Source organism: Aotus nancymaae, unplaced genomic scaffold (assembly GCF_030222135.1).
Source record: "Aotus nancymaae isolate 86718 unplaced genomic scaffold, 86718_ANA_hifiasm-v0.15.2.pri h1tg000122l, whole genome shotgun sequence".
NCBI classification, from domain to species: domain Eukaryota; kingdom Metazoa; phylum Chordata; class Mammalia; order Primates; family Aotidae; genus Aotus; species Aotus nancymaae.
In genome coordinates, this window is record NW_026988537.1 from 588,487 (window position 1) to 612,214 (window position 23,728).

The 23,728-nt window shown below is 38.5% G+C and overlaps 2 protein-coding genes across 4 annotated transcripts in view; one reads left to right on the forward strand and one right to left on the reverse strand.

Moving 5' to 3' along the window:
• Positions 1-18,475, reverse strand: part of GLMN (glomulin, FKBP associated protein) — a 70,116-nt gene extending 51,641 nt beyond the window's left edge. The window contains exons 1-7 of the mRNA XM_064371137.1: positions 18,405-18,475; positions 17,482-17,550; positions 16,940-17,065; positions 11,704-11,826; positions 10,401-10,509; positions 9,130-9,367; positions 6,727-6,829 (exon numbers count right to left, since the gene is read on the reverse strand). Coding sequence (XP_064227207.1) covers positions 6,727-6,829; positions 9,130-9,367; positions 10,401-10,509; positions 11,704-11,826; positions 16,940-17,065; positions 17,482-17,520 — 738 coding nt within the window. The 5' untranslated portion in view covers positions 17,521-17,550; positions 18,405-18,475. The remainder of the gene's footprint in view (positions 1-6,726; positions 6,830-9,129; positions 9,368-10,400; positions 10,510-11,703; positions 11,827-16,939; positions 17,066-17,481; positions 17,551-18,404) is intronic.
• A 112-nt stretch (positions 18,476-18,587) lies between these two features.
• Positions 18,588-23,728, forward strand: part of RPAP2 (RNA polymerase II associated protein 2) — a 107,537-nt gene continuing 102,396 nt past the window's right edge. For all 3 annotated transcript variants that reach the window (XR_010340666.1, XM_012435447.2, XM_012435446.2), the window contains exons 1-3: positions 18,588-18,666; positions 19,722-19,767; positions 21,355-21,469. Coding sequence is in view for 2 of the 3 variants with exons in the window: in XM_012435447.2 (XP_012290870.2) it covers positions 18,594-18,666; positions 19,722-19,767; positions 21,355-21,469 (234 nt within the window). In the remaining variant the exon portion in view is untranslated. The remainder of the gene's footprint in view (positions 18,667-19,721; positions 19,768-21,354; positions 21,470-23,728) is intronic.

Genomic DNA, 23,728 nt, shown 5'->3' on the forward strand with positions numbered 1-23,728 from the left:
ATGGCAAAACCCCATCTTTACTAAAAATACAAAAAATTAGCCAGGTGTAGAGGCAGTGCCTGTAATCCCAACTACTTGGGAGGCTGAGGCAGAAGAACTGCTTGAACCCAGGAGGTGGAGGTAGTGAGCCGAGATCACACCACTGCACTCCAGCCTGAGAGACAGAGCAAGACTCCGTCTCAAAAAAAAAAAAAAAAAAAAAAAAATCACCTTGCATACATGCTCAATCCCTTGCCCCTCTCTTGCTCTCTACAACTTACCCAGTTCTCAAAATCCCAACCTAATTAAACCAAATTTTACTCCTATGTTGCACCTGCACTCATGCAGCTGAACATGGCTACATGTTCACACAGACTGCTCTCTTTTGAAATTCATAAACATCAACTTCAAATACATTTTTTAATATTTCAGATGATTTCTCTGATAAAGAATCTGAGCACATTTAAAAATACTATTGATGCATAAAGTCGAATTGCTTTTAAAATAAAATTTACTTATTTATGGAGCCATTTTGAAACTATTTATCACGGGGCATGGAACTTCTACTCTAGGAATTTTAGGGAACTAATTTGAAAAGTATGCGAAGATTTAGTTACAAAGTTACTTATCGTAGACTGAACAGTTAAAAAGGAAAGTTGGGTATTTCCACCAAGATGACCAAACAGGAACAGCTCGGGTGTGTAAGTCCCAGCGAGTGACGCAGAAGGCGGGTGATCTCCGCATTTCCAACTGAGGTACCTGGTTCATCTCACTGGGACTGGTTAGACAGTGGGTGCAGCCCAAGGAAGGCGAGCCAAAGCAGGGTGGGGTGTTGCCTCACCGGTGAAGCACAAGGGGCTGGCGAATCCTCTTTCCTAGCCAAGGGAAGCCATTAGGGACTTTTCCCAGCACTCTGGCACTCTGGCTCGGATACGTTTTTCCCATGGTCTTCATAACCCTCAGACCAGGAGATTCCCTCCAGTGCCCACAACACTAGCAACCTGGGCTTCCAGCACAAAACTGGGTGGCCATTTAAAAAGACACTGAGCTAGCTGCAGCAGTTTTTGTTTTTGTTTTTTTCTCATACCCCAGTGACACCTGGAATGCCAGTGACACAGAACTGCTCATTCCCCTGAAAAAGGGGGCTGAAGCCAGGGAGCCAAGTCTGGCTCTTGGGTCCCATCCCCACAAAGACCAGCAAGATGAGATCCACTGAGTTAAAATTCTGGCAGCCGGCACAGCAGTCTGAGCTCGACCTGGGACGTTTGCACTTGGTGGGGTGAGGGACATCTGCCACTGCAGAGGTTCAGATAGGTGTAAGCCAACCTATTCTGTGTAAACAAAGTTGCTGGGAAGTTTACACAGTGACTGTCACTAGACTCCTTTCTTGCTGGGCAGGGCATCTCTGAAAAAAGGCAGCAGCCCATCAGGGACTTATAAACAAAGTTCCCAACTTCATGGGACAGAACACCAGGGAAAAGGGGCGATTGTGGGTACAGCATCAGCAGAATAAAACATCCCTGCCCCATAGCTTTGAAGGGAGCAATGGATCTCCCAGCACAGCACTCGAGCTCTGATAAGGGACAGACTGCCTCTTCAAGTGGCTCCTTGACCTCCATGTATCCTGACTGAGAGACTTCTCCCAGCAGGAGCTGACAGACACCTTGTACAGGAGAGTTCTGGCTGGCATCTGGCAGGTACCCTTCTGGGACAAAGCTACCAGAGGAAGAAATAGGCAGCAATCTTTGCCATTCTGTAGCCCTGGCTGGTGATTCACAGGCAAGCAGGGTCTGGAGTGAACTTCTAGCAAACTCCAGCACACCTGCAGCAAAGGTACCTAACTGTTAGAAGTTAAACTAACATATAAATAGTTTCAACATCAACAGAAAGGACGTCCACTTAGAGACCCCATCCAAAGGTCACCAACTTCAAAGATCAAAGGTAGATAAATCCATGAAGAAGGGAAGAAACCAGGACAAAAAGGTTGAAATCTCCAAATATCAGAACATCTCTTCTCCTCCAAGGGATCACAGCTTCTCTCCAGCAAGGGAACAAAACTGGATGGAGAATGAGTTTGATGAATCGACAGAAGCAGGCTTCAGAACATGGGTAATAACAATAACATAACAATAATAATAACAGACTTCAGAAGGTGAGTAATAACTTCTCCAAGCTAAAGGAGCATGCAAGGAAGCTAAGAACCTTGAAAAAAGGTTAGAGGAATTACTGTCTAGAATAACCAGGGATTGCGATCCTAGTCTCTGATAAAACAGACTTTAAACCAACAAAGATCAAAAGAGACAAGGGCATTATATAATGGTAAAGAGATCAATGAAACAAGAAGAGCTAACTATCCTAAATATACATGCACCCAATACAGGAGCACCCAAATACATAAACCCCACTGTCAATATTAGATGAATCAATGAGACAGAAAATTAACAAAGATATTAAGGACTTGAAGTCAGATCTGGACCAACCAGACCTAATAGACATCTACAGAACTCTCCACCCCAAATCCACAAAATACACATTCTTCTCATTATCACATTGCACTTATTCTAAAATTGACCACATAATTGGAAGTAAAACACTCCTCAGCAAATGCAAAAGAATAGAAGTCATAACAGTCTCTCAGACCACAGTGCAATAAAATTAGAACTGAGAAATTAAGAAACTCACTCAAAACTGCACAACTACATGGAAATTGAACAACCTGCTCCTGAATGACTACTGGATAAATAATGAAATGAAGACAGAAATAAAGATGTTATTTGAAACCAATGAGAACGAAGACATAACGTACCAGAATCTCTTGGACACATTTAAAGCAATGTGTAGATGGAAATGTATAGCACTAAGTGCCCACAAGAGAAGTGAGGAAAGACCTAAAATCGAAACCCCAACATCATGATTAAAAGAACTAGAGGAGCAAGAACAAACAAATTCAAAAGCTAGTGGAAGACAAGAAATAACTAAGATCAGAGCAGAACTGAAGGAAACAGGGACAAAGAAAAACCCTTCAAAAAAATCAATGAATCCAGGAGCTGGTTTTTTAAAAAGATCAACAAAATAGACAGACCACTAGCCAGATTAATAAAGAAAAAAAGAGAGAAGAATCAAATAGATGCAATAAAAAATGTTAAAGGGTATATCACCACCGGTCCCTCAGAAATACAAACTACCATCAGAGAATACTATCAACACCTCTATGCAAATAAACCAGTAAATCTAGAAGAAATGGATAAATTCCTGAACACTTAACACCTTTCCAAGACTAAACCAGGAAGAAGTCGAATCCCTAAATAGACCAATAACAAGGTCTGATATTGAGGTGGCAATCAATAGCCTACCAACCAAAAAAGTCCAGGACCAGACGGGTTCACAGCCAAATTCTACCAGAGTTACGAAGAGGAGTTGGTACCATTCCTTCTGAAACTATTCCAAACAATAGAAAAAGCGGGAATCCTCCCTAATTCATGAGACCAACATCATCCTGATACCAAAACCTGGCAGAGACACAATTAAAAAGGAAAATTTCAGGCCAATATCCATGATGAACATTGATGTGAAAATCCTCAATAAAATACTGGCAAACCGAATCCAATAGCACATGAAAAAGTTTATCCATCATGATCAACTCGGCTTCATCCCCAGGATGCAAGGCTGGTTCAACATACAAAAATCTAAACGTAATCCATCAGATAAACGGAACCAAAGACAAAAACCACATGATTATCTCAACAGATGCAGAGAAGGCCTTCGACAAAATTCAACAGCCTTTATGCTAAAAACCCTCAATAAACTAGGTATTGATGGAATGTATCTCAAAATAATAAGAGCTATTTATGATAAACCCAGAACCAATATTATACTGAATAGGGAAAAACTGGAAGCATTCCCTTTGAAAACTGGCACAAGACAAGGATGCCCTCTCTCACCACTCCTATTCAACATAATATTGGAAGTTCTGGCCAGGGCAATCAGGCAAGAAAAAGAAATAAAGTGTATTCAATTAGGAAAGGAGGAAGTCAAATTGTCTCTATTTGCAGATAACATGATTGTATATCTAGAAGACCCCATCGTCTCAGCCCCAAATCTCCTTAAGCTAATGAGCAACTTCAGCAAAGTCTCAGGATACAAAATTAATATGCAAAAATCACAAGCGTTCCCATACACCAATAACAGACTCCCATTCACAATTGCTACTAAGAAAATAAAATCCCCACCAGGCATGGTGGCTCATGCCTATAATCCAAGCACTTTGAAGGCCAAGGCAGGCAGATCACCTGAGGTCAGGAGTTTGAGATCAGCCTGAATAACATGGTGAAACCCCGTCTTTATTTAAATAAAAAAAAAATTATTTTATAAAAAAAAAAGAAAGAAAGAAAATAAAATCCCTAGGAATCCAACTAACAAGGGATGTGAGGGACCTCTTCAAGGATAACTACAAACCACTGCTCACCGAAATAAGGACACAAACAGATGGAAAAACATTCCATGCTCATGGTTAGGAAGAATCAATAACATGAAAATGGCCATACTCCCCAGAGTAATTTATAGAGTCAGTGCTATCCCCATCAAGCTACTATGGACCTTCTTCACAGAATCGGAAAAAAACCACCTTAAACTTCATATGGAACCAAAAGAGAGCCTGCATAGCAAAGACAATTCTAAGCAAAAAAAATAAAAATTTAAAAATTTTAAAAAGCTGCAGGCATCACGTTACCAGACTTCAAACTATACTACAAGGCCACAGTCATCAAAACAGCATGGTACTGGTACCAAAACAGAGATATAGACCAATGGAACAAAACAGAGGCCTCAGAAATAATGCCACATATCTACAACCATCTGATCTTTCACAAACCTGACAAAAACAAGCCATGGGAAAAGGATTTCCTATTTAATAAATGGTGTTGGGAAAACTGGCTAGCCATGAGCAGAAAGTTGAAACTGGATCCCTTCCTTACACTTTATACAAAAATTAACTCCAGATGGATTAAAGATTTAAACATAAGACCTAACATCATAAAAATCCTAGAAGAAAACCTAGGCAACACCATTCTGGACATAGGAATAGGCAAGGACTTCATGACTGAAACACCAAAAGCAATGGCAACGAAAGCCAAAATAGACAAATGGGACCTAATTAAACTAAAGAACTTCTGCATAGCAAATAAACTATCATTAGAGTGAACTGGCAACCAACAGAATTGGAAAAAATTTTTGCAATCTACCCATCTGACAAAGGACTAATATCCAGAATCTACAAAGAACTTAAACAAAATTTACAAGAAAAAAAGAAACAACCCCATCAAAAAGTGGCAAAGGATATGAAAGGACACTTTTCAAAAGAAGACATTTATGCAGTTAACAAACATATGAAAAGAAGCTCATCATCACTGATCATTAGAGAAATGCAAATTAAAACCACATTGAGATACCATCTCATGCCAGTTATAATGGCAATCATTAAAAAATCTGGAGACAACAGATGCTGGAGAGGATGTGGAGAAATAGGAACACTTTTACACTGTTGGTGGGAGAGTAAATTAGGTCAACCATTGTGGAACACAGTGTGGCAATTCCTCAAGAATCTAGAACCAGAAATACTACTTGATCCTGCAATCCCATTACTTGGTACATACCCAAAAGATTATAAATCATTCTATTATAAAGACACATGCACACGTATGTTTATTGCAGCACTGTTCACAAAAGCAAAGACTTGGAACCAACCCAAATGCTCATCAATGATAGACTGGATAAAGAAAATGTGGCACATATACACCATACTATGCAGCCATAGAAAAGGATGAGTTCATGTACTTTGCACGCACATGGATAAAGCTGGAAACCATCATTCTTAGCAAACTGACACAAGAACAGAAAACCAAACACTGCATTTTCTCACTCATAAGTGGGTGTTGAGCAATGAGAACACACGGACACAGGGAGGGGAACATCACACACTGGGGGCTGTTGGGGGGTCAGGGGGCTAGGGGAGGAATAGAAGGGGGTGGGGGGATAGGGGAGGGACAGCATTAGGAGAAATACCTAATGTAGATGACAGGGTGATGGATGCAGGAAACCACCATGGCATGTGTATGCCTATGTAACAAACCTGCACGTTCTGCACATGTACCCCAGAACTTTTTTTTTTTTTTTTAAAGATCGGGTTTCATCATATTGGTCAGGCTGGTCTCGAACTCCTGACCTCAGGTGATCTGCCCACCTCAGCCTCCCAAAGTGCTGGGATTACAGGCGGGACCCACCACGCCTGGCGTACCCCAGAACTTAAAGTATAATTAAAAAAAAAAGAAAGTTGGAGTTGTCCTATAATGAAAAGTTGGAAACAATCTAAATGTTGAACTATATGGCACAGGTTAAATACATTATGCTAAGTCCATACCATGGAACACTATTAAGCCCATGGAAAGATATTCATAATATACTGTTGAAGAGGAAAAAGGTAGATTACAAGAGTATATATATATAAAAAATCTTTAAAAAATTTATATGGATGTATTCTTGTAAGTATATAAGAAAAAAGCATGAAGAATGTTAATATTTATATTTGGATAATAAAATTATTGCTGTTTTATTTTCCATCTTTTGTTTATGGGTGCTCTACAAAAAAATACATGTTTATTTATTAATGAACGTATCAATTTACATGGGCAGTACTGAGAATATAGTGGGATAACATTTGAGATAATAGCAGATTAAATTAACTGTACTTACTATTATTTCTGATGCAAAATATCTGAAAGGATCATTTCCACCTTCTTCAGACTGTTCAAGGAATTGTGCTGTCAGCAAAGGGCATTTCAAGCTTTTGAAACAACTAAGGCATAAGAAATAGGTAACTATGAAATCAACATTTCCAAGTATAAAATTCCTAGTTCTTCACATCTAATTTAATTTTACTTGAAAAAATAACATAAGCATGGTTATGGTTTGAATGCTCTCCAAAAGTCATATTGAAATTTAACTGCCATAAAGAGGTGGGAATTAGCCCACGGGGGCTCCACTCTCATTTATAACGCTGTTATAAAAGGGCAAATTCAGCCCACTTTTGCCTTTTGCCCTGTTACCTTCAGTCACATTATGACACAGCTAGAAGGTCCTTGCCAGATGCCAGCGCCTTAATTGTAGACTTCCCAGCCTCCAGAACTGTGAACCATGAATTTCTGTTCATTGTAAATCACCCAGTCTTAGGTATTCTGTTATATCAGCACAAATGGACTAAGACAAGCAACAATAACTCAATGGTCTGTAAAACTTGGTAATGTAACATCCTTCCTACGAGTAATGGGGAGAACATGAAAACACCTTGCTAGACTCAACATAGTAAGACTGACTTCTACATCTGAACTATTCCATTGAATTCTGAATGTCTGAGGGCCAGTGATAGTCTATGATGTAGTTTTCATTAGTTCAAGGGAAAAAATCATGAAATACGGTCATTTTTTCAAAAAGCTCTGTATGTTTTATTTAGAAAATCAAATTTTATTCTGTGATTAAGCCTTTCCTATTTCTTTAGCTAAAATACCCTTTCTTTTATGAAATAATGGGTCTTATCAATGGTAAAAATCTCTTTTTTGAGAGAGCGTCCCTGTCACCCAGGATACTGTACAATGGCACAAAAACAGCACACTGTAACCTCAAACTCCTTGGCTCAAGGGATCCTCCCTCAGCCTCCCAAGTAGCTGAAACTATAGGCACACACCACTGTGCTCAGCTAATTTTTTTTATTTTTTGTAGAGACAGGGTCTCACTATATTGCCCAGACTGGTCTCAAACTCCTGAGCTCAAGCAATCCTCCCACCTTGGCCTCCCAGAGTGTTAGGATTACAGGCATGAAACACCATGTATGGCCGTAAATTTTTTCTAAATGTCCTAACCTGATAAGTAGAAAGCTAAAAACAGTTTTGGTCTCCAAAATTAAAAAATTATTTTATATTTTATTTTTCAAGGTCTTGCTATGTTGCCCAGGCTGTTCTTGAACTCCTGGCCTCAAGAGATCCTCCCGCGTCAGCCTCCCAAGTAGCCAAAATTTAAAAATTACTGGTCCATGTAATTCAATAATCTAGTCCAGCATTGTCCAATAGAAATACAACATAAGCCCCATGTATAATTTAAGATTTTTTAGTGGACACATGAAAAAAGTAGTAAGAATGGGAAAGATGATTTTAATAATTTATCTTAACCCAATGTATCTGAAATACTGTCATTTCAACATGTTATCGATATAAAAATTATTGTTTTTTTTTTAATAACAAGTCTCAAAATCCAGGGGACATTTTATACTTAAAGTACATCTGAATTTGGACCAGCCGTATGTCAAGTGCTACAGTCATATTGAATAGTACCTGTTTAGTCTATAGTACCCATGGAGGGAATGCTGTTGGGTGGATACGCTACTACTATTTTTGTGGTCAAGTTGGATGTTCCATCTGGTGGTCCTTCTGCTGCTTTCTTTGAAAGAGTAAAACACACTTTCTCCACAGAGCTACATATATGTATTTCCCGCACTTACCCTAAGCTATATGTATCTATTTCCTCCACTTTCATTATTCACTTACTCTAATGAATAAAGGCAATACATAGAAGAATATAAAGTAAATGAATGGATTTTGGTTTTATAACTATTTTATTAATTAATTAACGTTTTAGAGACAGGATCTTACTCTGCTGCCCAGGCTGGAGTGCAGTGGCATGATCATCATTCATTGCAGCCTCATCTCCTGGACTCAACTCATCCTCTAGCCTCAGCTTCCCAAGTAGTAGGACTATAGGCATATGCCATTATATCTAGCTAATTTTTTAAATTATTTTTGTAGAGATGGGGGTTTCACTACGTTGCCAAGGCTGGTCTCAAATTCCTGGTCCCAAGCAATCCTCTCTCCTCAGTCTCCCAAACTGATGGGATTACATGTGTGAGCCACTATACCCGGCCTATAATTGTTTTAAATATAAATGTCTCAAGTTCCCATGCTGTATCAGTTGAACCTCATATGCTTCTAAAATTCAAAATCTGAAACTAGATTTCTATTTATATGTCAAACAAGGTGAAGAAACATAAAATAACTGAACTATCAATTATTTAAGTCCATTGTGAGATGTTCTTAAAAATATACTTACAATTTCAGTAATTCATCCTTTAACTTTTCATTTTCCAGTGAGTTTTCTTTGTTATCAATGACTTCTTCCACAAAAGGTTTAGTAAACTCTATTAAGGCCTTGCAACACCGACAAAGGCCATAGTCATCCATTTGTATTTGTTCTTTTGAGTATGGAACAGGAAGAAGAGATAGCTGATTCCAAAGGGTAGACAATGCTAATCCAATCGAATATGCTTTGTTATGAAGTTTCTGAATCACTAAAAGAGAGATCAAGTTGTCACTCTTCAAGTATGCTAAACATGAGACAAGAAATTCAGCAAATGTGGAATTATAAAACACTTCTTCCTCCCACATTTGAACAAGTCTTGAAATCAAGATGGCACATCACAGTTGAATTGGCAGTGTTTTTTTCTTCTCAGTTGTGCATAAAATAATAGAGCATCTTGCCATGAAATGTTGTTTAGGTTATGTTTATAACAGACTATTTACTGAAGACAGAAACATGTTCTTACCATGTTTTTTGGTTGCTGTAAACACAAGATATAAGTGTACTGTAAACTACAGAGCACTATACAAATAAGAGGTGGTGTTATTCAATTTTTTTCCCCCTAGAAGACTGAATATTACAGGTGGTATGAAGTTGGTAGGCATTCATATTTAAAACAAATTTAATTTCTGATTCACAATCTGATAGGTCCCTCTATCAGATTGTGAGATACACATATGTCCTGAAAAATAACCTCTTCCCATGGATACTGTCTGCCTTGGTTGCCAAGACCCATTACTTACCAATATTATTACTATACTCAGCCATGGAGTCTTATCATCCTACATCTTCTTATTTCATTCTTCAGCATTACCTTTGCTATGTCCAATCCAATCTCCCAATGCAGAGGCTGAGCAATGCCCTGCCTGATACTCTTCTGGACTACCATAATGCTATCAGATTTAGTACTGTAGACACCACAGGGGTAATCCTTTAAATATGTTTAAAGAGAAAATTCCGATTTAAGCAGCAGACAGGAAGGTTAGGCAAAAAGGTATAGGTTTCAACGTAGCACATGAAAAATACAATGACATTCAACAGAGTATTTACAGGATACCCACTCTGGCCAGATACTACAATTTTTCTATGAGCAGCAGGAGTCACACTGGCCTTGCGATTATTGGTTTAAGCAGAGTACTAATTAGCTGTAAACTTTACTTTGGTGTAGTATTGATACTTCGGTGTAACCATCAAGGCACTTACAGATATAACAAGAAGTGCTCTGATATCAAAATTCTCATTACCTGTCTGTAATGGCTGAAGCAAAAGAAGAATACTTTGGGATATCTGCTTTCCAGACGGCTCTTCAATCAGTTCAAGCAAACCCAACAATAATTCCTTTGGATTGCATAACTATAAAAATATTCACAATTGAACCTGTTTAATACAAGTTGTATTTAAAGCCACATTATTACTATTTTTAAGAAGGCACATATTGACAAAATGTTATACAATTATTTTTTTGCCTAACAGTAAAATTATTTATACAATTGTTTAAAAATATGCACTAGCAAAACACAGAATCTATGATGGTCAAAACTATAAAACTAAAAAGAAGCAAGAAGTCAACGGATCTTTAAGCTCATGTTTCCTTTGAGCTTCACCTGTCTACTCTGGAAGTTGCCTTAATAGATGCCCAGGGATTCTACCAGGTGGTACCTTTCAACCCCATGCTGTAAGTCCTTTGAGCTTCACCTGTCTACTCTGGAAGTTGCCTTAATAGATTCCCAGGGACTCCACCAGGTGGGACCTTCCAAACCCATGCTGTAAGCATAGACTAGTCCAGAATTTCTTTTGTATTTCTTGAACAGATAAAACTCTGCATTGCTTTCTAACTGGCCATATCTTATCACCTCACTTACCTGGTTTTTTAAAAGCTCCCAGCTCCCGTAGTCAATAACTCATACAGATGGAGCTCTCTTTCCAAATATATATTCGGGTATATTTGTACTGATCACTAAGCAGTTTCTTAGAATATCCTTTTTCTCAGAATTTATCTTTCTTAGCCAACAATATTGACTTTAAACTCTACTAGACTTTTACCAAGGGTCTCTAAGGTTGTTAGTCACAACTGCTCTGTGTGCTACCCCCTATTCCTACTTCCATTTTAATCATTTGCATTCTAGGCTTTCCATTTTCTTTTAGGGAACATACCACAAAGGCAAGAGGACTGAGATTTTATTCTAGATTCAATGTTGCCAAAAGATAAATGTGGCCTTGAACTACCTCTAAATCTTGTATTCCACATCTACACAATAAGGTTACTTGTTAAAATATAGCTTCCCAGGTCTCTCCCTGGAGACGCTGAATCAATGGGTCTGATATGAGGTTAATATGAGGTTAGACAATTCTTATATCCAGAAAATTTGGGAAATCTTGAAATGGAACTGCCTATCCAATCAATAAGACAGAGTCTTTTCTCCAATGAGTTCCTTTCTGTGTACTTCCATAAACCAAAAGCTTTTTTTACCAAACAATAAACATTAAAGGGAATTATAAAACATTGCCGTGTGTTATGACAAAGAGAACCTGGTTTTGTTAACTTACCTTTACCAATAAATCAAGGATCAAAAAATAAACTTTTCTTTTATCATCATCCTCTCTCTCTTTCCACAAAAGGCATCGAACGACAGGCCCAACAAGATTCCAGCCCATATTCTTGATGATGACCTGTAAAAACATTTTCAAAATAAAGCGAACACTGCCATCTACAGGACTCTCGCAGTGTGCTTTCCTATCTTGGAAGAGCTCGGAACAGTCTCTTAAATAGGAAGATGAGACAAGTGAGCCTATGACATTTCACCACAGACTTTCCAGGGTTGACTGCTAACAGAGATCAACATTTTAAAATAGTTTTTAATATGTTCACTGAAGAAAGGCAAAAGGGTCTTTACTTTTTATCAGGCAAGTTAGTGTTTCCCAAAATTTAAATAGTTCCTCTATTTCCAACAAGAGACTTAATCTGCTTAAGGCAAGTACTTAAGATCCACAGAGAATTCTGCTCCCCTTATTCATAAAGAAATCCAGCCAATGCTTGTGTATCTTTTAAAGTTCCTTGGAGTCTCTAAATATAATCAATGTAATTTATACAAAAAGAAGGGATGAAACTTCATTACTTTTCTCTCCTCCATACAAGTGGCTTCTATGTTCAAAGATATTTCAGAATGCCTACTACACAAGTAAAAGTTAATCTTTATAATTAGTAATTCACATTCATTATCAAAATCACCGATTTTCAAAAGTATCAACAATGTATTCCACTTCTCTGGCCTGCTTTGTATTTTTACTCATCAGTATTTACCAAGCAAACAATATAATATTCTAGGTGTTAGAAAAAAAAGTGAGGAACACGCTGGATAAGATCACTATCCTCCTAGAATCTACATTCTAAAGTCCTCTAAAAGCATGGTGGCTGGCTGGGCAAAGTGGCTCATGCCTCTAATCCCAGTACTTTGGGAGGCTGAGGCAGGAGGATCACTGCAACCCATGAATTCCGAGACCAGCCCGGGCAACCCAGTGAGACCCTGTCTCTATTTTTTAAAGTTAAATAAAATGTGATTCTTTTTTAAGCATTGTGGCTCATTCCTGTAATCCTAGCACTTTGGGAGGCTGAGGTGGGTGGATCACTTGAGCTCAGGAGTTTGAGATCAGCCTGGACATGGCCAAACCCTGTGTCTACAAAATACAAAAAATCAGCTGGGCTTGGTGGCACATGCTTGTAGTCCGAGCTACTTGTAAGGCTGACTGGGAGGATGGCTTGAGCCTGGGAGGCAGAGGTGGCAGTGAGTCATGATCACACTGCTGCAAACCAGCCTAGGTGACAGAGACAGACCCTATCTCAAAAAATATATATAAATAAAGAAAAAGCAGATCTAACCCATCTGACAAGGAAATAATAACCAGAATAGAAAAGAGGCTCAAACACACACACACAAAAAAAAACCAAAAATAGAGCTACCATATGACCCAGAAATCCCACTGCTGGGTATATACTCAAAAGGAAGGATATCAGTATATTGAAGAGATATTTGCACTCCCATGTTCATTGCAGCACTGTCCACAATACCTCAGATTTGGAAGTAACCTAAGTGTCCATCAACAGATGAATGGATAAAGAAAATGTGGTACATATAAACAGTGGAGTATCATTTGACCATAAAAAAGAATGACATCCTGTCATTTGCAATAACATGAATGAAACTATAGACCATGATGTTAAGTGAAGTCAGTCAGGCACAGAAAAACATTGAATGCTCACACTTATTTGTGGGATCTGAAAATCAAAACAACTGAACTCATGGACATAGAGAGTAGAAGGATGGTTACCAGAGGCTGGGAATAGTAGCGGGAGGCAGAGGAGATGGCTAATGGGTACCAAAAAAAAAAAATAGTTACAAGTAATGAATAAGATCTACTATTTGATAGTACAACAGGGTGACTATAGTCAATAACTAACTGTACATTTAAAAATAACTAACTAAGTATAATTGGATTGTTTGTAACATAAAGGATAAACGCTTGAGGGGATAGATATCCCATTCTCCATATTATTATTACACATCGCATGTCTGTATCAAAACATCTCACGTACCCATCAATATAAATGCCTACGATGTACTCACAAAAATTAGAACTTTTTTTTTAAAGCTGATCTAGCAAGAAGACAAAATGATACCTATAATACTGCATCCTGACTCCAGTCTTATAAGACAATATTATATAGGATATTGTAGTCTCCCTACTTATCTGCAGGGGGTACATTCCAAGACCCCAGTGGATGCCAGAAACCATGAATAATACCAAATGCTATACATAAATATATCAAATGCTATATATAAATACTATACATGCATATCTGTGACAAAGTTTAACTTATAAATTAAGAGATTAACAGTAACTACAACAATTATAATAATATACTGTAACAAAAGGTATGTGAATGGTCTCTCGCAAAGCAGTTAACAGTAAATCTTTTTATCACTTTTCTTTAATTCATTCTTACAGTTGAAGATAATAGTAAATCTTGGTCATCTTGATAGTGTCATCTGGCAAAAAAATTAAATTGTAGTCAGCTTTTTGTTGTCGTTGTTATTGAGCTGAGATCTCACTCTGTCTCCCAGGCTGGAGTGCAGTGTTGCGATCTTGGCTAACTGCAGCCTCCGCCTCCCGGGTTCAAACAATTCTCCCATCTGGGTCTCCTGAGTAGCTGGGATTACAGGGATGTGCCATCACGCCCAGCTAATTGTTGCATTTTTTGGTAGAGACGGGATTTCACCGTGTTGGCTAGGCTGGTATAGAACTCCTGACCTCAGGTGATCCACCCTCCTTGGCCTCCCAAAGTGCTGGGATTATAGGCATGAACCACTGTGCCTGGCCTGTAGTTAGTTTTGAACATTGTCCTATCAATATCTAAACCTCTGCATTTAGCTGACCAGACATTAAAGAGGTGATTCTCAAATTATTAAGACTAAGCCTCACAATGTTTAAATCTACCCTGTTAGCCATTCAAAAGCATGCTAAAGATAAAACACTGAGGCATACAATGCCTGAAAAAGAATTTGTTTATACTTCCCTTTTCCTTCTGCCTCACTGACGTGGTGCTGATCCTCATCTCCTTGCCAGGCCTCTTCTCTTCTCTCTACCTCTTTCTTAAATTTCTCAAGGTGGAATCTTGGGGCTCCTCTCTTACGCCCCTTTTCTGTGAACTCAGGTAAATTCTTGTTTTCTTCCCTCTCAGTTACCTAATCTTTAGGTAATTAAGGTCTCACAGATACTTGTCTCAGAGATCTACATCTTAATTCCTGTATCTCTGCTGGGCTCAAAACCTTATTTTCCAATTGTCTGCTGCACTTAAACTGAAAATTTCTAAAAGTTGACTCACTTGTGTTCCTTCAGAAAACTTCTCCCTCTACTTAGGTTGCCTTTGTCTATTCACATTATCATATATTATCCTTTCAGAGGTTAGAAACCCAGTCATTTTTGACCCCTTACGCTCTCAATCAATGAATTTCCTGTATTCCACCCTCAAACCATATGCTGTACAGCACTAACCAGAGGTAGAGCAGAGTGGCTAGGAGCTCCAAAACCATGCTACACAGGTCTGAAACTTGGATGTCACAAGCTGACTTACTTTTGGGAAAGTCATTTAACCTTTCAGTCAAAATGAACACCTACCTTCTGAGATTTTGGAGAGACTAAGTTAATAAATATAAAGGACTAAAGACAGCATCTGGTACATGTAAATACTCAATAAATATTAGTAGTTATTTTTTTTTTATTATTAGCTAAAAGCTAATTACTTTCAAAGGTTATCCTCTAAGAATGAAATTAGAAAAAAAAATCAAGAAGAGTTTAAAAAACATAAAATTTATTATATGAGGGGGTTACAAAGTTATCATAAACATATATCAAAAACAAAATTAAATAGAATGTCCTAGTTATTTTAATAAAAAATAAAAAGTGGATAAGCCATTTGAACTACTAAGAGATTCTATAGCAATGTATGATTAAAAAGTTTTAGGAATCCCCCAAATCCAATCAAGAACCCCTGGACAGAAACACAGGTCAACATGACAACACTGTGATGTCAAGAAAGAAAACTTTCAATAAATAAATAGCACTGCAAATGAAGAAAGAGTATGTATCTAGAACGAAGATCGTCTTTGTATTGGTCTGCTCTCATGCTGCTACGTAGAAATACACAAGACTGGGTAACTTTTAAAGAAAAGAGGTTTAACTGACGTGCAGTTCCACATGGCTAGGGAGGCCTCAGGAAGGAAACTTAGAATCATGGTGGAAGGCACCTCTTCACAGGGCAGCAGGAGAGACTGAGTGTCAGCAGGGGAAATGCCAGATGCTTCAGACCTTGTGAGAACTCACTCACTATCAAGAGACGCATGGGGGAAATCACCCCCATGATTCAATTACCTCCACCTGGTCCTACCCTTGACACATAAGGATTATTACAATTCAAGGTGAGATTCAGGTGAGGCCACAGAGCCAAACAATAGCAGTCTTCCTTATAATGAGTGTCCAAAGACACAAAATTTGGCAGGGTGTTGCCAACATAGTGTCCCAGGAAAGTTATTCCTGATCCACAAACAAGATCCTTTTCTATAGTGGAGAATGATTTCTCAAACTATTGTAACTGGATGATACTGGCTAGTATGACATACAGTTCTTCTCCTGTTCCAATTCTATGCATGCAAAATACTGTTTTAATTACAATTTTGTTTTCCATACACTTTTGGCTGGAGGAGAATGGGCTGATCACCCAAAATGAATATTTAGCCTGCTTGATATGTATATTTCTCAATGTAAATTAATGACTCAAACACCAGTTTTGGACTCCCTAAACTAGAAGTAATTCTATTCCTTCTAAAATCTCTTTACTTCAACTACAGCACTTATTTATTTTGCCTCATTATTGTTAGTTGTTTACACATTTATCTGTTTGACCAGACTGTAAGCACCTTCAAGTATACGAATATTTCTTCTTCTTTTTTTTTTTCCCCCTGAAACAGGTCTTACTCTGTTGTCCAAGCTGGTCTCAAACTCCTGGGCTCAAGTGATCTGCCTGCCTTGGCCTCCCACAGCGCTGGGATTACAACCATGAGCCACTGTGCCCAGCCTAAATATTTCTAATTCTTTTTTTGTTTTCAGTTCCCTATTGTGAAAATATAAGCAGATTCTTAAATGTTTGATGAATAAATGACTGGATGAATAGCATCATGTAATTATTCTCTTCCCAAGACTGAAAAGTAAACACCAAGATTGTATGTACCTTATTCTTTTCATCTTGAATAATTTCTAATAGCTGGTCTATGTGCCCTTCTTCTATACATTTTTGCCCAGCTAACTGAAATAGGCCAAAATCCTCTTCTTTAAAGTCTTGCTCTTCTAGGATTTGCTGGCAAAAACAAAATAAACAAACAAACAAAAAATGTGTATGCAAGTAAAAATGAAACACAGTAACTTCTTATCTATTAAAAAAGAACTGTTTAAATTCTAGATAAATGTAACATATATAACACATAATCAAAATTAGGATTACCCAAATAAATACTTTAATAAATGACCTTGAAATCTACTGTACCAATGAAATCTATGGATCAGGATTAAAATGTAAAAGGTTATTTAAATAAGTATGTCACCTGGAGAAATAATCCAATCTGTCTACCCCACTCATGCTCTTTACAGGTCAAAAAAAGCAAGGATTAAAGAAGATAAACAATTTGAGTGACCACAGATATAATTAAAAACAATCTGTGCCCTTCCCATATTTTGAAAGGTATTTAATTTTACAAAAATAAAAAACATACTTACACATCTCTTTATTATGGCCTGAAGTTCCTCTACAGCCATTCCTATTTTTCCTAGTTTCGATGCTAAAATCTACAAATACAAAACACAGCTATCTGTGATATTACAGTAAAGTATTCAAAAGTTATGTTTCAGTGTGATAAATTATTACTAAACACAATAAAGAAAATATAAAGCTTTTGTTGTTCTGTTTTTTCGGTCCAATAGCACGGTAGGAGAAAATGTAAAGTTTTAAAGTTGAAATGTTATTACTGAATCTTAGTATCTTAGCCTAAGAAAATAAAGTGTTTTCTCAGAAGCCTTTATTGCATCTTTCAAGTTTTCTAGGAGCTTAGTCTTGAAAGCTACTTGGAGGGAAAAAAAACCCTCTCGAGCACTCCCAAGAGGCGAGGCAAATACGGACTAAAGGGCTTTTAAAAGGCAAAGTATTTATTTTCTGAAAAAATTTTTTCCAAAAGGTGGACCTGACATCAAAATTCTAATCATTAGGGGATTTTTTATTTTTTAATGTCTCACCTTACAAAAATTGGGGTCCAACACAAGTTACCCACAGGGGGTAAAGGTTCAGATGCTCAGATGCCCTCCATCCCGTTTCTCTCTAGGAATTGCAGTCCCCAAAGTAATCAATTCATCTAGTGAAATCACTGTATCTATCACACGGAGACAAGGTAATCAGCGGCCTTCAGGAAGAGACCATTGCTTCTCCTGGCAGCAGCAGCCCTCATTAGGGGCGCAGGTCAGCCAGGTCCTCAGGGCAACGCGCGTGCGGGCGGCATCAGAGGAAGCCATGTACCGATTCCTGCTCGCCTAGGCGGGCAGGCTCCACCACCTCACGTGGCCTAGTCGGCCCGCGGCACCAAGTCCGCCGCGGTTCACGGCCAACAGCGAGCCCTGGCCACCCTGAACCCCTCCAAGACTTCACTTACCGGCCAGGTCCCCGGCCTCTCCCAGCCGCCGCCACCTCCTCCAGCCGCCTGGGCTGCTCTTCTGGCCCCGCCCCACGCCAGCCGGGTCCGCCCCACGCCAGCCGGGTCCGCCCCGCGCTTTGCGTAGGGAGGCGGGGCCTCGGGGCGAGACGCCGGATCTGCTCCCCGTTCCGCAGGCTACTCGCACGCATGGCGGACTGCACGGGACCGCGCTCCGCCAGCCGCAAGGCCGGGACTCGCCGCCGCTATCGAAACGCCGCAGGTAGGAGCAAGGATCTCTTCCCACTTTTGGACCCTGAAAGCTGGGTCCTGGTCGGGTTTCAAACCAGCGCGCCGGAGCTTCTGAAAGGCTGCTTCAGGGGAGGGGTTCTCCCAGGCAGAGAAGGCCGAAAGCTTCCCACCGCCGTGCTCGCACCTCCTGGAAAAGATCTCCCGGCTGGCCCTCACTCCTTTACACCAGTGTTCTAAGATTTCCCTCACGAAGGCTGTAGCCCCAGCCTCTGAGTGAAAGGACAGTGGAGGTGCCGGGAACCCAGGCCTGGGGTCCCCGGGGTTCGGAGCAAGTAACTAGGGCAGCGTTGACAGCTGGCCTTGAACCTAGGACCAGTCCTCCTTTCCAGACTGCTTGGGTCCGGGTTCTTTGAGGTGTCGGACTCCCCTTTTACCAGAGAGAGAATGTTTGGCGGACAGAGAGAAGTTCCCCCTTAAAAGTACCCAGATCTCAGATTTTTCAGGAGTGGTTAATGAAGCAACTATGATAGAGGAGAAAATTAAATCCCCAAAGAGAAACATTTTAACCAAGAAAAATTAGACAGTAATCAATTTGCAAAAACAAATTGCATTCCCATCCTATTTCATTTTGATTTACACACGATTGGACATAAAATACGTGGAAAAGAAAAAAAGTTTGTCTACAGTTTGTTATCTAGGTAGGAATCTATCTTGCACCTAATGTGTTTGTGTACACTTGACCTACTGCCGCCATGTGTGGCTTAACTGCGGGGATGCATTTTGAGAAATGCGTTGTTAGGCGATTTCATCCCTGTATGACCATCTTAGAGTGCACTTACACCTGGATGGTATAGCCTACTACATGCTAGGTTATGTGATACAGCCTATTGCTCCCAGGCTACAAACCTGCACAGGATGTTACTGTACTAAGTACTGTAAGCAGTTGTAACACAATAGTATTTGTATATCTAAACATAGAAAAGGTACAGTAAAAATACAGTATTATTAGCTTAGACCGCTGTCTGTATGCAGTCCATCATTTATGGCAATGTCATTATGTGGCACATGACTGTATTTTTATTGTAGGTACTAAACAGACAAGTACTTTGAAACAAGAAGATGCTTCTAAAAGGTATGGCAGCTACATGGACAACTACTTATCTACTTACCTCATATTACTTGAACCAGTTTTAAAACAATAATGATTACTTATTTTAGAGAGAGAAAATTATGAGAAGGAAGAGAAAGATCTGGGAAGGCCTATAAAGTCTCACATAGACTGTTACATATATCTACTCTAGGCTTTAAGAAAACCAGACTGAGCACTCAAACTGCTAGTGAAGGCATGAGTGTCTGTAGAAGGTGTCTGTGACTGGGTGCTGTGGCTCACACCTGTAACCCGAGCACTTTGGGAGGCAGAGGCAGGCGGATTGCCTGAGCTCAGGAGTTCAAGACAGCCTGGGTAACACGGTGAAACACCCTCTCTACTAATCTACAAAAGAAATTAGCTGGGCATGGCAGCGTGCGCCTGTAGTCCCAGCTATTTGGGAGGCTGAGGCAGGAGAATTGCTTGAACCCCGAAAGCGGAGGTTGCAGTGAGCCAAGATTGCGCCACTGCACTCCACCTTGGGCAACAGAGCAAGACTCCGTCTCTGAAAAAAAAAAAAAAAAAAAAAAAAAGGAGGTGTGTGTTTGTTTTTCACCTCTTCAGGTATACTCTCCTTTTATTGCTTTATATGCCAGAGACTCACTCTACAAGTTTCTCTATCACTCCAAGAAACCTTTTCTGTTCTTTGTTAGATCAAGTCCAGATTTTCATCCTAAAGTTGTGTACTAGTTCTGGTTCTAAAAAGGCAAGATATTACCACTTATCACACAAAGTTTTCCGGAAGAGGAGTAGAAGCATCTGAAGGGGATTAGTATATAGCTATGATTTTCATTTTGTGAAGACTCACTAATCTTATACTGGCTTTTGTCTAATTTACTCATTATTTCAAAAATTATTTACTGAGTATAAGATATGCCAGACCTGTGTTAGGCCCTGAAGATATGGTGAACAGAATAGACACAGTTCTAATCTAGTTGAACAGAGGAATAAATAGTAATAAATTAATTAGTTAATTAACATAAACAAATACATAATTACAAATTGTGATAAGCACTATGAAGGAAAAGACTGTGATGTTATAAGAAGGAATAACAAAAGTCTAATTTAGATGGAGGTGGGTGGCAGGGAGGTTGGCTATGAGTTTTCAGGGAAAGCCTTAACCTGAGACCTGCATGCCAAGCAGGCATTAACGAGACAACCAGTAGTGAGGAGAGACCTCCAGCCAGAGGTGACCATGTGTATAAAGACTTCTGTATGTGCAGTGCAAAAAGTAACCTGTTTCCTCTTTGAAGAAGTATTGGATCAAAAGTAACAGCATTAGAAACTAGAAAATTGGCTGGATATGGTGGCTCATGCCTGTAATTCCAGTGCTTTGGGAGGCTGAGGTGGGAGTATCACTTGAGGCCCGGAGCTTGAGACCAGTCTGGGCAACATAATGAGACCTCATCTGTACAATTAAAAAGAAGTAAATATTTTTATTCAAAAAAAATTTTTAATATATATAAATTTAAGTGGCAAAATAGTGAGTTAGGTTAGTGTTGTATTTTAAAACATGGAATATTGGACATGATGAAGCTTATAAGTAGATTAACTTTCTCTTTCAAATTTTAGGAAAGCAGAACTAGAAGCAACTGTGAGAAAGAAGATTGAATTTGAGAGAAAAGCTCTACATATTGTTGAACAGCTTTTAGAAGAGAATATTACAGAAGAATTCCTAATGGAGTGTGTATGTGTTAAGTTGACAAATTATTAGTTTGGTAGTATAACAACTTTAAATCTGTGCAACATAAAACTTCTTTGCATTATTAAAATCTTTGAATTTGTTCTTAGTCATTAGATGCAGATAACAATCTATATAATTCATGCATTTTAAAATAAACAGCTATCATACATTCCTTGTATAATGACTTTAAAATACACTAATGAAAAATAACAAGTACATAATAAGGTGATGATAGGTAATGTATATTTCAGAATTAATAAGTAGATTTTAAATGTTCTCACCACAAAGAAATGATAAAGATGTGAGGTGATGGATATGTTAATTAGCATGATATGCTCAACATATACATGTGTTAAAACGTCACATACTACCCTACAAATATAAAGAATTAAATATAAATACAATTAAAAAGAAAAAAGAGGCCAGGCACAGTGGCTCATGTCTATAATCCCAGCACTTTGGGAGGCCAAGATGGGTGGATCACTTGAGGTCAGGAGTTTGAGACCAGCCTGGCCAACATGGTGAGACCCCTGTCTCTACTAAAAATACTAAATTAGCCAGGTGTAGTGGCTCACACCTATAATCCCAGCTACTCAGGGGGCTAGGCATGAGAATTGCTTGAACTAAGGAAGCAAGAGGTGCAATGAGCTGAGATCACACCACTGCACTCCAGCCTGGGCAACAAGAGTGAGACTCTAATAAACAGAAAAAAAGAAAAATGAGGATGGGGAGGAAAAAAAAAAGAAAAAGCAAGTATATTTTACTCTTAGTTGTAGTTCTTTTAACCAGTCTGCTAATATCACTTGATTTTTTCAGTTCTGTGATTGCAATGCCAGTTTTCTGTATTCTGTGTTGCACTATTTTAAGTAACAGAAAAATATTATTGTCAATATAATTTCATTAATTTTGATATTTTAAAAACTTGAAATATAGATTATTTATGATTTAACATAAAATGGGAGAATTATAATCTGCATTAAATTTTTTTAGGCTGAGCATAGTGGTTCATGCCTAATCCCAGCACTGTGGGAAGCCAAGGAGGTAGGATTGCTTGAGCCCAGGAGTTTGAGACCAGCCTGGACAATATAGCAAAACCCTGTCTAAAAATTTGAGAATAAAAAAAATTTTAAACCGCTTTACTATGTTAAAATTTTGAATGGAAAATTTCTTTTATATTCTCATAATCCTTAAGAGGACAAATGAAAACTCAGAGCTTCTATTTCAAAAACACTTCTAGTATGGTTCATAGATCTTTTTCTAAATAGAAATATGAACATGACAATTCTTTTTTTTCGAGATGGAGTCTCCCTCTGTTGCCAGGCTGGAGTGCAGTGGTGCAATCTTGGCTCACTGCAATCTCCAACTCCCTGGTTTAAGAGATTCTCCTGCCTCAGCCTCCTGAGTAGATGGGATTACAGGCACATCTTTTATATAAAAATTTACCCAGCCAATTTTTATATTTTTAGTAGAGATGGTTTCACCATGTTGGCCAGGCTGGTCTTAATCTCCTGACCTTGAGATTCACCTGCCTCGGCCTCCCAAAGTGCTGGGATTACAGGCATGAGCTACCACGCCCGGCTGACAATTCATATTTTAATTGACACAGCTAACTGCATCAGAATCTATGATGACACCAAAAAAGACAAATATGCTTCATTTGAAACATAAAACTTACATCACTCTCAAAAAGTATTTTAGTCCCTGTGAAAACATAAAAACTTGTTAAGATCTCACAGTTATGAAACAAGAATTGAGATTATTTGATCATGAAGATGTAAAAGGAAAATATTTGATGTTAGCTTATAACCATCACCTCACCACTCTGTACAGATTTTTCAGAAGTAGGAAGATTTTGCAAAAATGTGTTCAGGAGTCACAATGCCACCTTTGAAATACTTTCTTTTTAAAGATTATGCTTTAAAAAACAGGTAACATATTTTATTACTTTGTGATTTAGTTTATTTTTTAAAAATAAAAGATAACTGTTGTCATTTAGCTTTGATATAGCTATAGCACCATTTCTTCCTCCTGCCTCAGAATTATTTCATTTAACTATATAACCTACAAAGATGCAGAGACTACCATGGCAGAAATTTTTTAAATAGTAACATTTTTTGAATGCTTACTATATGTTGAGAACTTCTCAAAGTGATTTTGCTTTAGTTTCTCCTCTTATTCTAACCTCTAACTTATGAGGAGAGTACTATTGTGATTCCTGTGTTTTCAGATAAGATGGCTGAAGCTTAGAGAGCTGATAAATGA